The 12,680-nt window shown below is 40.7% G+C and overlaps 1 protein-coding gene across 2 annotated transcripts in view; it reads left to right on the forward strand.

Annotated features, from left to right (window-relative positions):
* Window positions 1–12,680, forward strand: part of ITGA1 (integrin subunit alpha 1) — a 134,014-nt gene that overhangs the window by 82,887 nt on the left and 38,447 nt on the right. For both annotated transcript variants that reach the window (XM_053297216.1, XM_053297217.1), the window contains exons 13-20: window positions 788–931; window positions 1,075–1,329; window positions 2,189–2,319; window positions 5,855–6,018; window positions 7,226–7,362; window positions 10,482–10,592; window positions 11,587–11,672; window positions 12,084–12,219. In XM_053297216.1, the coding sequence (XP_053153191.1) occupies window positions 788–931; window positions 1,075–1,329; window positions 2,189–2,319; window positions 5,855–6,018; window positions 7,226–7,362; window positions 10,482–10,592; window positions 11,587–11,672; window positions 12,084–12,219 (1,164 nt within the window). The remainder of the gene's footprint in view (window positions 1–787; window positions 932–1,074; window positions 1,330–2,188; window positions 2,320–5,854; window positions 6,019–7,225; window positions 7,363–10,481; window positions 10,593–11,586; window positions 11,673–12,083; window positions 12,220–12,680) is intronic.

The following is a 12,680-nucleotide window of genomic DNA, read 5'->3' on the forward strand; positions in this document are numbered from 1 at the left end:
TGAATTTCCCAGCCTTCGGTTTCATGTGATGACCCCTGGTTCTAGTGTTGTGAGAGAGGAAGAAAAAAGCAGAGCACAAGGGAGATAGCAGTCTGCTATAAATCAGAGGTGTAATGCCATGGAGATTGCATGGCTAGTTATCATCACTCATCTTCTTGATTAATATTGCTAGCTATTTAAAACATGTTGCTTGTGCTTTAAGTTGCCTTGACTCATAGCTTATGCTTAACATTGCTTTCATTGTATCCTCTGGCAATCTGTGCCATAGATTTAGGCAAGGCTCTCCAACCTCACCCTGGCTTGCCTGACAATAACTTTGTTTTTTCTTTGCTCTCTCTGAGGCTTTTAAGAGAAAGTTCAAGGTTTGGGGGGGGAGTTCTGCAAGAAAGTTTGGAAAGACTAAGCTGAGGGAGTCATTCCCCCCCCCCGCCACCATCTCACTCTTCCCTACCAGTCCCTTCCCTTTTCCCAACTCTTATGCTGGCAAAATAGGGAGGATGGTGGCAAGGAGGATTTTGTGCAGTGTTCTCTCTAGCAGGAATTCCAGATGTTGTTGACTACAAGTCCCAGAATCCCCAGCTGCAATGGCTTTTGCTTGGAGGTTATGGGAGTTGTAGTCAACAACATCTGGGAATCCCTCTTGGAGGGAACTCTGCTGAGAGCTTCAAAAGCAGTAGAAGACTCATTTTTAAGGCATGGGTGTTAGAATTAAACTACCACCAAGTTGAATTCTAAAATACATAAGAGTTACAAATGTTTGATGAGATACTATTTTGTCCAATTACAGATCGGATCATATTTTGGGAGTGTTATCACAACCGTTGATGTAAATCAAGATACGATTACTGATATTCTTCTGGTGGGAGCACCTATGTACATGGGGACTGAAAAAGAAGAACAAGGCAAAGTGTATGTGTATTCTTTGAACAAGGTAATAATGAAAGAGCACTTGGTGGTGAACTGGCTTGGAACCCAAACAATAGTTTAGCATCAACCAGGAGAAGCTTCTGTGGGATTTTCAGCTTGTGCTGCATGTCTTTGAAATTCATTTGTTTGACATTTCTTCTTCCACAGAAAACATTTGAATATCAGATGACACTTGAGCCTCTAAAGCAAACGTGCTGTTCACAACAGAAGCACGACTGCCGGATTCACTACAAAAATGAACCATGTGGGGCTCGTTTTGGAACATCAATTGCTCCAGTGAAGGACCTCAACCTTGATGGGTTTAATGATGTAGTCATAGGCGCTCCTTTAGAAGATGATCACCGAGGAGCTGTGTATGTTTACCATGGCAATGGAAAAAGTATAAGGAAAGCGTATGCACAGGTATGGATTAATATGAATGATCATCCAGATAAAAGAATTGGAATGCTTGACTGGTGGGCGTGGGGCAGCTGGAAAAAAGGGTGGATTCAATTTTGTGGAAAAAATCATAGAATTAACTGTAAAGTCCCCTTGGGTGAGTTTTTAGGTTAACTTCTATACAAGTAAAGATCCAACATTTGTTTAAGGTCAGTCTGGAACTAGCTGCATTCACATGCAGATGTCAACAGTCACCAAATTTGAGATATCCACTGTGATATATTTTTATATAATGTATATATTTTACATTATACATTATATGAGATTATTTTAGATGAATATTTGAGGCCCTCAAAATTACTGAAGCAGTATTTTCAGGGTTTATTTCCACCCACCTCGCCCCCACCGGAATTATTGGTGTTTTATTTTAAAAATAAGATATGATTTGGGGGTAGCTTACTAGTAGAACATATGCTTTTCATGCAGAAGATTCCAGGTTCAGTCTCTAGCATCTTTAGATAGGGCTGGGAAAAGATCACTGTCTGAAATCTTGAAGAGTTGTTGCTATTCAGAGGAGATAATACAGGCCTATATGGACCACTGGTCTAATTTAATATAAGGCAGCTTCACATATTCATACAATTTAGTACTCCAAGAGTGTGGAATCAAAATTAATGAGATGAATTATCCCCGGCTACCCATTAATGCCTAGTTTGCTATAAAGGATTTGTTTAGTGGTCCTTTTCAGATACATGTCCCATCTCAGAATTAAAGTACAAGTATTAAATTGCATGTTTTCCCCTAAAGCATCAGCAAATCCATGTTTAATTTTCTTAAACACGATTCCCTGTTGATTGTAGTAAAGGTATTGTGCTTTTCATAGCGCATTGCATCAGGTGGAGATGGAGAAAAGATGAAATATTTTGGCCAGTCTATACATGGTGAAATGGATCTAAATGGGGATGGATTGGTAGATGTCACCATTGGAGGCCTTGGAGGGGCAGCCCTCTTCTGGTATGTATGTTGAAGTTTCTCTCTAGAGGTTGATCAAGTTGAGATTGTTAGCTAATATAAGAGAGACGGAAATATAAGCCTGACTTAAAGTAACCAGTGGGGAAATGACTTGACTAGCAAGCCAGAGGTTGCTGGTTCAAATCCCCACTAGTTTGTTTCCCAGACTATGGGAAACACTATATCGGGCAGCAGCGATATAGGAAGATGCTGAAAGGCATCATCTCATACTGCACAGGAGGAGGCAATGGCAAACCCCTCCTGTATTCTACCAAAGACAACCACAGGGCTCTGTGGGTGCCAGGAATCGAAATTGACTCATCGGCACACTTTACCTGTATGGGAAGGAAGGGAGTATGAACAAATCTCTCCAGATATTCTGTTGTACATACCTGCAGGTGAATCCTGTTAATTACTGCCCGTTGTCAAATCATCCATCCATTCATTCATTCATTCATTCATTCTATGGAATGAATCATTATATCAAATCATTATATTGGCCTTGATCAACCATTGTTGCAACCCAGTATGGTATTTCTCATCTTTTAATCTAGCATGCACTGGATGCAGTGCAAAAAAAAAAAAAGTGCAGTGGAAAGTAGGTGTTTGCGCAGTTGAGCCTATGGAGTTGAATAGAGGAGTTGAAGCAGGCTGTTTCTTAAAAAGTAAGAGAGGATGAAGAGAAAAAGGGAAATAAAACATTATCTTCATTTAAAAGTGCATCCTCTTACTCTATAAGTTCTCAAACTTGAGTCCCCGGATGTTGGACTACAACTCCCATTCTCCCCAGCCATAGCAGCTGAAGGGATTGGATGATGCAAGTTGTAGTCCATCAACCTCTGGGAACCCAAGTTTATTCTCTCCCATTCTTAGCAAGGCAGCTCCATTTTTATTTGGTGGCAGCAGGTGAGGGTGGCGAGATGTTCCTTTAAAAGGTGATTCCCACCGGTACCACCAACACCTGGAACATAGGAAGCTGCCATATACTGAGTCAGACCATTGGTCTATCTAGCTCAGTATTGTCTTCACAGACTGACCGCAGCTTCACCAAGGTTAGCACTTAGCACTTACATTTTATATACCGCTTTATAGCCGAAGCTCTCTAAGCGGTTTACAATGATTTAGCATATTGCCCCCAACATTCTGGGTACTCATTTTACCGACCTCGGAAGGATGGAAGGCTGAGTCAACCTTGAGCCCCTGGTCAGGATCGAACTTGTAACCTTCTGGTTACAGGGCGACAGTTTTACCACTGCACCACCAGGGGCTCTCCACTGCACCACCAGGGGCTCTGGCAGGAATTGCAGGCAGGAATCCATCTCAGCCGTATCTTGGAGAAGCCAGGGAGGGAACTTGAAACCTTCTGCTCTTCCCAGAGTGGCTCCATCCCCTGAGGGGAATATCTTGCAGTGCTCACACTTCTAGTCTCCCATTCATGTGCAATCAGGGCAGACCCTGCTTAGCTAAGGGGACAAGTTATGCTTTCTACCACAAGACCAGCTCTCCTCTCCTGCAAGCCACCATGAGCAGCAACATCCTGCATGGTGGCTGCCATGGCTCTGGCACTCACCTGTGCTCTGTGCATATGTGGAGGCCATTTGTGTGGTCAGCAACACTGTGCTGCTGACCATGCAAATGGCCTCCACACATGCACAGAGCACAGGTGAATTCTGGAATTGCTGCAGCAGCTGCGTGAGATGCCAGGTCGGGCTGGTTGCAGCAGCTTGCAGGTGCTGGCAGTACCACTGGTAATCACCTTTTAAAGGTACCTCTTGCTGCCACCCCAGCACTGCCCTCACCAGCTGCCACTGTTTTTATTGCTTCTTCTCTGTCTTTGCCTATCATTTCCCCTCCCTTCCTTCATTTTTCACTCTCCCTGCCTTTCCCTTTTTCTCCTATTAATCTTCATTTTCTCTTCCATCTTTCTTCATTTCTTTCTGTTAGAAAGTTCTGGAATGAAAGAAATCTCACAGATTCAGGTGGGCCACACCTAGGGGCACAGCTATAATTAAACAAGGAGAGGACAAATGTCCCTGCAGTCCTGATGGAGAGGGGGCCCACCAGCTGAGCAACAGCTTTCTCTTCACTCTCTCCCATCTGCCTCTCCAAAGAAAAAGGTGGGAGGGCAGGGGTCATTCACAGGGCTCACTCCAACTTTGGAATGCCCTTGCTCCACCCAACAGTTATGAGGTAGGAAACAAACCTTAGAATAAACCTTGTGTTGTATTCTATCTAGCAGTCTTTCATGTTTTGTTAATTAGAAGTTTGTCCCATGGGGCATCCTGCAGACCAGGGATTCCCAACCAAAGGGGATGGGGATTATGAGAGTTGAAGTCCAATAACATCTGGGGACTCAACATTGAGAATCTTAAAGACAGTGTGTTGTTGTGGGGTGGGGTGGAGTCGGAGAGGAAAGGGAGGGAGAGGAGTAGAAAAGATGGAGTTGTTTCTGAATAAAGCTTAGTTGAACATACATAAGATTGCTTTGTGTTTATGAGAGAAGCAGCTATAAAACACCTTGCTCTTTCTTTTTATTTCAGAATTTATTGTTTTATTATGAGGAAAGTTAGTGCACAGTTACAGCATTTTAGACAAATTCACTGCTCAGTCTACCCCCAGAATCCACCTTCACATACCTGGCTACACAAAATGGCATGGTCTTTCACCTATATATATATAGAAATAAGAAATATAAATAAAATATAATAAAGTCACAGTGAGCAGGAAATTTTAAAGGAAAGGGGGGTGTTGGAAAATGATCCTTTTTTTCCTCATGGAAGAGGAACCTGCTTTCCTTTCCAAGACGTTTATTTTAAAAAAATATTGAGGTCAAAGTAGATTTGACATCAAACACAGAACTGTCATTCCTTTCTGTTTTTGTTTTTTTTTAAACTTTGGGTGCAGGGAGAATAGCAGCTGTAAGGGCCCAAATCCAGATCAGTGCTGAGCATGGGTGGATGAAAGATTTAACCCTCCCCCCGCCCACACACACACCACAATCACAATGAACATGGTCTCCCCAACTATTATTCAAATGACCCTCAGGGACATATTTTGTGATGCACAGTGGGTTTCAGAGGGAAGAGGAGATTGTCAGAAATTGCCCCTTCCCCTATTTGTGCAACAGTGTATTGTTCATCAGGAACTCAGCATTGCTGCACCAGTGCGAAGTTCATCTGGATGGATGAACTAGTAGGAATATCACAACTTAATGGTGTAAGAGAAAGCAGGTGGCAAAATTTATACTTGTCAGGATCTCAAACACTACTTAAACATGTAGGAGGGTTTAGACATACCTACTGGGACCATATTACTTGTTCCCTTTGAACAGCAGCCTTGCATGCCATATTACAAATGAATCTCTCTCATGTTTCATTTTACCATTTTGTGTAGGATGTAAGGAGGCTGCTTTTTGAGAAACACATCTCCAAAGTGATCCTGGGTGTGCAAAAAAAAAAAAAATGTGTTCTTTGGATCCAGGCCATTATGTTGTTTTTTTAAAAATCATGAAAGTGTGTGTGTATGTTTGTGTACATAGGTCTCGCGATGTTGCTGAAGTGAATGCTTCCATGGCATTCATGCCCAGCTCAATTAATATCCAGAAGATAACTAATGAAACACAAAAACAAACAGTTTCCATCAATGCAACAATTTGTTTCAAAGTTGGATTAAAATCAAAGTCGGATACAATTAATGAAACAAGTAAGTAAACAATATCTAAGTTACTGAAACTGGTGATGTGCATTGTCCACATTACCAATTTTTTAAAACACTTGCTTTTGATCAGTTCCATAGAAATCTACAAAAGATCCTCTACGTAGATGTCACTTGCCTGAATCCAGCATATGCATCTCCATCTCTTTCAGGATCAGATGCATATTCTTTCCTTCTGTCAGAAAATTGCATCTCTTCCCTTCACATATGACCTAGAAAGGATGGAAGAGGAAGTATAAGTTCTTCTGTCCACACTTTTACCAAAAATGATCTAATAGGCTAAGGAGAGTGGCCCCAGGAGCTGTCAATCAAGAATCAATCAAGATTTCCCTCATCTAAACAGAACACTGAGGTGGTTGGAAGGGAAATGGTTGCTTTCTGAGGTGATTCTGGCAGCTAACTCAGAAGAGAAAAGCCTTTCTGGGGTGCCAGTAGTGTTTTGGATGAGCCCTGGGGCCTGTTGAATTGTTGTCCATCTTTATCATCCGCACTGCAGGGAAGAGAATCTGAGTTACAGTTAAAAGAACAGATAGTAAATTTGTTGCTTATTCAATTAGTGACAGCCTGATATCTTTGCACCTGAAGCAGGGTGCCAAATGCCCCCAACTTTGATTTCTTTTCCACGCTGTGGCAACAGGAGCCAGGAGAGGTGGCAGGGGGTAACAGAAGCATCTTGCTGCCCCACTGGTGACCTAGTAATCTACTGCTTGAGGTGACCTCTTCACCTTGCCTCATGGAAGGGGTGCCCCTTCCTATGTGTTTTCCTATGTGTTCTTCTTCTGTTTATCTTGTACCCTTAGTACCTAAATAAAACCCTATTGTGTGTTAATCCCCACCTAATTTACTAAGTGAAGATTTCTCTTGTATTATTTCTGCCACAATGCCTTCTATCCAAACATGTCAATTTAATCATTGAGAGCCAATTGGGTGCTCCTTACCAGACCTAGATTCATGGATGAAACAAGAAGTGACAGCATAACTTAACCTTCAGAAAATGCCTCCTTGCTGTGTTTCTAAAAAATAAAAGGGCCCGTTTTACCTACCTGAAGATGGACCACATCACAGCCCTACTTTAGAGTATCTGAAGTGGCTCAGAACACTATCAAAGATGACAGGGCTAAAGAAAAAAATCTCCATAAAAAGCTTTAAAAATAAAAACCTTTGAAATGAAATAATTTTCTTGCTTACTTCCTAGGTATCCAGTATTGGCTTACACTTGATGCACAACGAAAGTTATCTCGAAGTCTTTTCACAGAAACCCAAGAAAGGAAGATACAAAAAAATATTACAGTCAAAGGGTCAGAATGTATTAAGCATAGCTTCTACATGTTGGCAAGTAAATCATATAAAGTGGCTATATATATATATATATATATATTAATCCATTGCTATTCTTAAATATCTTTTAATACATTTGTATCAGTCTGGCTTGTAAAGAGTCCCTGCATTCAGAAGTGATATTCAAACAACTGGTCTGCTACAGTGTATGTACACTGATCTGAATGTGGACAATATTCTCCCAGTTCACTGTATTCCAGTTTTGTTTGAATATCATCAAACTGGTGTTTTGTTTTGAATATCATCAAACTATTCATCCGCATTTGAAACTGGCACAGTGAAACTGGCTTCCATTTTATCATCTATAATTATGGATCCACTCTCTCCACACCATCTGTAAAGGTTATAAACCTCTATCACATCTCCCCTTAGTTCCTTTTCTCTAACGAAAAGGTACGGTTGTGCAAGCTTGTGCAAGACAGGCTAGGATGTTGGAAATCCCAACCCCTATGGAAGAAGCTTTGAGCAGAACTGCTGTACCCAACCATCCCATGCTTCCTCCCACTCCTGTGAGTTTTCCCAGACTGCCCTGCATCACTCCCCGTGTGCCCCCGAACACTCCCAAGAATCTCTTCAGGCACCCAATCATCCCCACACCAGTTCTGGGTTGGCAATTAAGGAGCCAACTGCACTACCAGGGGCAATTGCCCCACATTCTGCTGACTCCTAGTGGTGGGGTCTGGGATTTTTTACATCCTAACCTGACTTTACCAACTTGCACAACCCTACTAAAAAGCCCCAAATGCTTTAGCCTTTTCTAGTATGAAAGCACTCTAGCTCCCTGATCATTTTGGTTGGTCTCTTCTGCACCTTTTCTTGTTCTATATTCTGAGCTGCAGTGAGCAGAACTGTGCATGGTATTCCAACTATGCTGAGTTTGGGATTTATCCTTTGCAGTTAGTTATGGGACTACTGGCACTAGAGGACTCTTTAGAACAGTGGTTTTCAAACTATTTGTGATCCAATTGAAGGCAGTCACCCAAAATAATAATTTAGTCTCATAAGAGTTTTAATGAGATCAGAGTAGGGTAACATATAATATTTAAACTACTTAAAATTTCACTGACACATGAGATTTATTTACTTATTTATTTACTTATTTATTTAAGCACATGTATATACCGCCTTATATAAAATCTCAGAGTGGTTTCCGGTTTAAACAAACAGCAATTAAAACCTAAGAATAATCTAAAACAGATTAAAATTTACCATAAATAAAACTTTAAAAATTTAAAACATAATAAACTAAAAGCCTGATGAAACAGGTGTGTTTTCAAAAGTCGTTTAAAAACAGCCAGAGATGGGGAGATTCTGATATCATTTGGGAGTGTGTTCCAGAGCCTCGGGGCAACCCTAGAGATGGCCCATTTGGGGTCACCACCAAGCGAGCCAGTGGCAACTACAGCCAGATCTCCCCTGATGATCTTAATAGGTGATGGGGTTCATGAAGCAGAAGTCACTCTCTTAAAAACATATATACATACATAAATTCCATATGAAAATTATCAGCTTGAGTTTCACTTACCTAACATGATTGATCATAAAACTTTTAAGTCGCAAGGAACCCAATGCCTAATATCCCACAACCAGTTTTGGGTCACAACCTGTATTTTGAAAACCACTACTTTAGAGCAGCATTCCATTAGGGCTGTATTGTATTTTATCTAGAAATCTTTCATGTTGTGTTGAGACGTTTGTCCCAAATGTTTGTCCTACAGTGGGGATCCTGTAGGGTAGGGGGTGGAGTCAGAAAGGAAGAGGTTTTGACACCTTAGGAGGTTTCCTATTGAAATATACATTATGTAGTTTTTGCTGTGAGTGCAAGAAATCTCTTAAATACATAGCAAACAGAGTTTATCTTGGTATTGCAAAATCAGATCTGATCATTCCTGTTAGACTTTTTGACTCTGTTCTAGTTCCAAACTATGCCTACAGAATCTCTCATGGGAAGATTCCTTCAAATGCCAGTTAAGCATGTGGAGCTAATCAAACTGAGGTTGATTTTTTGAACTAATTAAAAAAAAAAAGCACAGTGGGCTTGTTCTCATGACCGACACTACTGTAGTTAAAGTGTTAACTACAATGCTGCTGATTGTAGTTTAAGGCGGCGGAACTATGATTGCCAGTAAAGCACAGATTCTTTTGTCGCGCTTTGCAGGAACATGTCCAATTCCGTAATAATAGCTAACCCTTTAACTATGATGGTGTGGGTCGTGAGAACAAGCCCTGTATTTTATACTGCCCTCTATATAATTCACCTAGGGGATGGTTCCTTTCTTCTTTTCAAACATGTTTAAATGAACAATCTGATTACTTTACGATTGGCTGGCTCTTGGCAGATATGAATAAGTTTGTTATACATGGTTGCATTGCTTGCATTAGCAACAAGAAAGCCACAAGCTCTTTTTGTGTCTTAAAATTGTGTAGACAGAGGATTCTATTTTGAGTTGTTAAATCTATCTCTGGACTGCTTAAACTTGTTTATATTGTAATGGGCTTCACAAATAAAACTATACAGTGACTGGCATCACACATCCATGGGCCTCATTGGATCTCAGCAATACAATTCTATTATCCTATTGCTGTGAGCCAGGAGTGTTCATTATGGATATTGGAATATACTGTGTGAGCCTGAGAACTTCCTTTCATTTCCATCATAGCTGGCATACCATGTACCAGGCCCCAAACCACTTCTTAAATTCTCTCAGATTTTTTTTTTTTTTTAAACATGGTTTGTGGTTTGGGGCCTGCTATGGGAAGCATGAATGAAAATCCAGGAGGGTCGGCCTGTATTTAGCAAATACTGGGCTCTGGCATATAGCCTGCAACTTCAGGTCAGCAAAATCACTTGGAAGTTCTAAGAGAAATGTGTAAATGACATCAATATGTGGTGTTGTTGGGCCCTAAGGTTGTGAATAGGAACAGAGTTTCCCACAGAGAATATTATGCTGTTTGGCTTGTTTCCTTCTATGCGAACCATACAATGTTTAGACCACACGTGTTAACAGACTGGCAATTGATTTTTTTTTTAGATGTTTCATTTTTAGCATCTTCCCTATTAGAATGGAAATGTTTGCAATGACATGATTTGATTTGCTTTGCTTTGCTTCTAGGACAAGCCTGACTTTCGTGATTATGTAAAGGTTTTGTTGGAGTTCAACTTTTCAGATCCAGAGAGTGGCCCCATTCTTGATAATGCTCTCCCCAATGCTATATATGAATATGTAAGTCAAGAGAATATGGGAAGTGTGATTCTTTCTTCAACTATTAAGTATTTCGGATGAAATTCAACCCCCTAAACACAGAACCCCACATAGAATCCCACAGTTCAGTACAACAGCTATCATGTGCCAAGGGGAGACAGGCCAAAGCCTTGCTTTCACCAGTGATTTTGTGTTCATTCCATTGGGTTGAACTCAGCTCAGACTGAGTAGAACAGACTGGACCAAAGTCTGTGGGACTGAGATCCACTCTACACATTGTACAGAATGAAGAGGGAGAATTCAGGACTGTGCTTCTTCAAGTGCTACATTCTAGATGGGGAGGCATAGCCAGCTCCTTGATATTTGTCCTGTATAAATCAGGCCCCAAGTTAGGCAGAATGGAGTTGTAGAATTCTAGATGGTACAACTTCAGAATATAGGTGGAAAGGATCCTATTTTTGATTTCTGTGCCATGTAAAAAGACTCTGTGCATGCAGCTAAGACTTCATGGAGGGACTCTTTTTACATGATGGCCCCTTCTAGCTGCAATCTGTACAGTCTAGAATCCATTCTTCATAACATGGGGATAGATTTCTATAGGGTACAAGTCATGCATAAACATATTACCAGTGCAACTTTTCACATGAGTCCAAAGATATTTAAATGCACTTACCACAGATGTTGGCTCATAACGTAAGCCCACCTAGCATCGCTGCTATGCTAACATTACACTGAAACAGGCAAGCACACTTGGTAAGGACTTTTAAACTGATTCCGCACACCAGGAGTTTTACGGACTGTACAGAAAAGTGTAAGAAGGTGAGGTTCCTGAAATACATGGTCCTTTTTCTTAGTACAAGTCTGTAAAGTTGCATGGAGAATGCATTACAATAATATGGCAACCAAAAAGCTGGGCAGTGAACAGCTCCTTGTACAACTCAATCCAAGAGCCAAAGAAAGTCGAGGTTTGGGATTGCCCTTCTCTTGGTGATTAAAAACAAAAATTGCCTTGCAGATCCCTTTCACAAAAGATTGTGGAAACAAGGAGAAATGCATTGCCGATCTACAGCTAACTGCCAGCACAAGTATAGCAGGAAACAGGTAACACAACTGAAACTATATTTTTATATGCCCACCTAAAATTGTGTCTGAAGCATTTGTTTAAAAAAATATTCAGTTGACTATAATACAAAATGTAAAAATAAATAATAGTGTATCTTACTAAAATGATCATGACAAATGTAAAGAACCTATCAAAACCTTTATTATACCATCTGCTTCAGAAATTATATACAATTTTCTCTACACATTTCCTCCACAAGTGGCTTCCCCTTGTATTTCCTGCCCCTCCCCCCCACGTCATTCAGTCAACAAATTCCCCAGTCATCTTCCTTTCTATACCGTTCAACAGGATAATTTGTTTTGGCAGAAGCTATGCTTAAAGAGATAATGAATCAGAATCGTTTTTAAAATTATTACCTAAAATCAATTGCTTTTATTTTACATCTGCAGCTCCTTTCCTTTCACCGTCAAGTCAAGCACCGACAAATTCGCTGTGCATCTGTTTGTTAAGAACAAAAAAGACAGTGCTTATAATACAAGAGTCCTCGTTCAGTATTCTCCAAATATTATTTTTGTTGGGATTGAGGTACATCTTCTTATAAATTATCACCATGTTGGGTTTGCAGAATAGTAGAATAAGTTCATTGGCTCAGATTCAGGCTCAGATGGGTATATATGTGTAATAAGCAGGATTTGGGAACTTGGGATTGACATGGAGTTGGTGGTTTTTCTGCATCCTAGGTGGATGTTAATTGATAGTTTCCTTTGGAAACAATCCAACATAGATAGCCCAAGACATATTGGTGTCTGAAGCAGAAAAGCCAAGTTGCTCCCCTGTGCTGATATAAACATAATCACAACCCAAATAACTGACTGATTTTCTTCCCTTTAATCTATCTGTCAAGACCTCTGTTATTAGTAGTACTGTGCAACTGCCCAGAAGCTCTTTTAGGGCATTCTGCGGCTGCCCTGTTGCACTGCAGTTCATGCACAGGAGTTCTGGCAGGTCCATAACCCTGACGTTCCACTGCATGGAATGTCAGCTAG

The sequence above is a fragment of the Hemicordylus capensis genome, chromosome 2 (genome assembly GCF_027244095.1).
Source record: "Hemicordylus capensis ecotype Gifberg chromosome 2, rHemCap1.1.pri, whole genome shotgun sequence".
NCBI lineage: Eukaryota > Metazoa > Chordata > Lepidosauria > Squamata > Cordylidae > Hemicordylus > Hemicordylus capensis.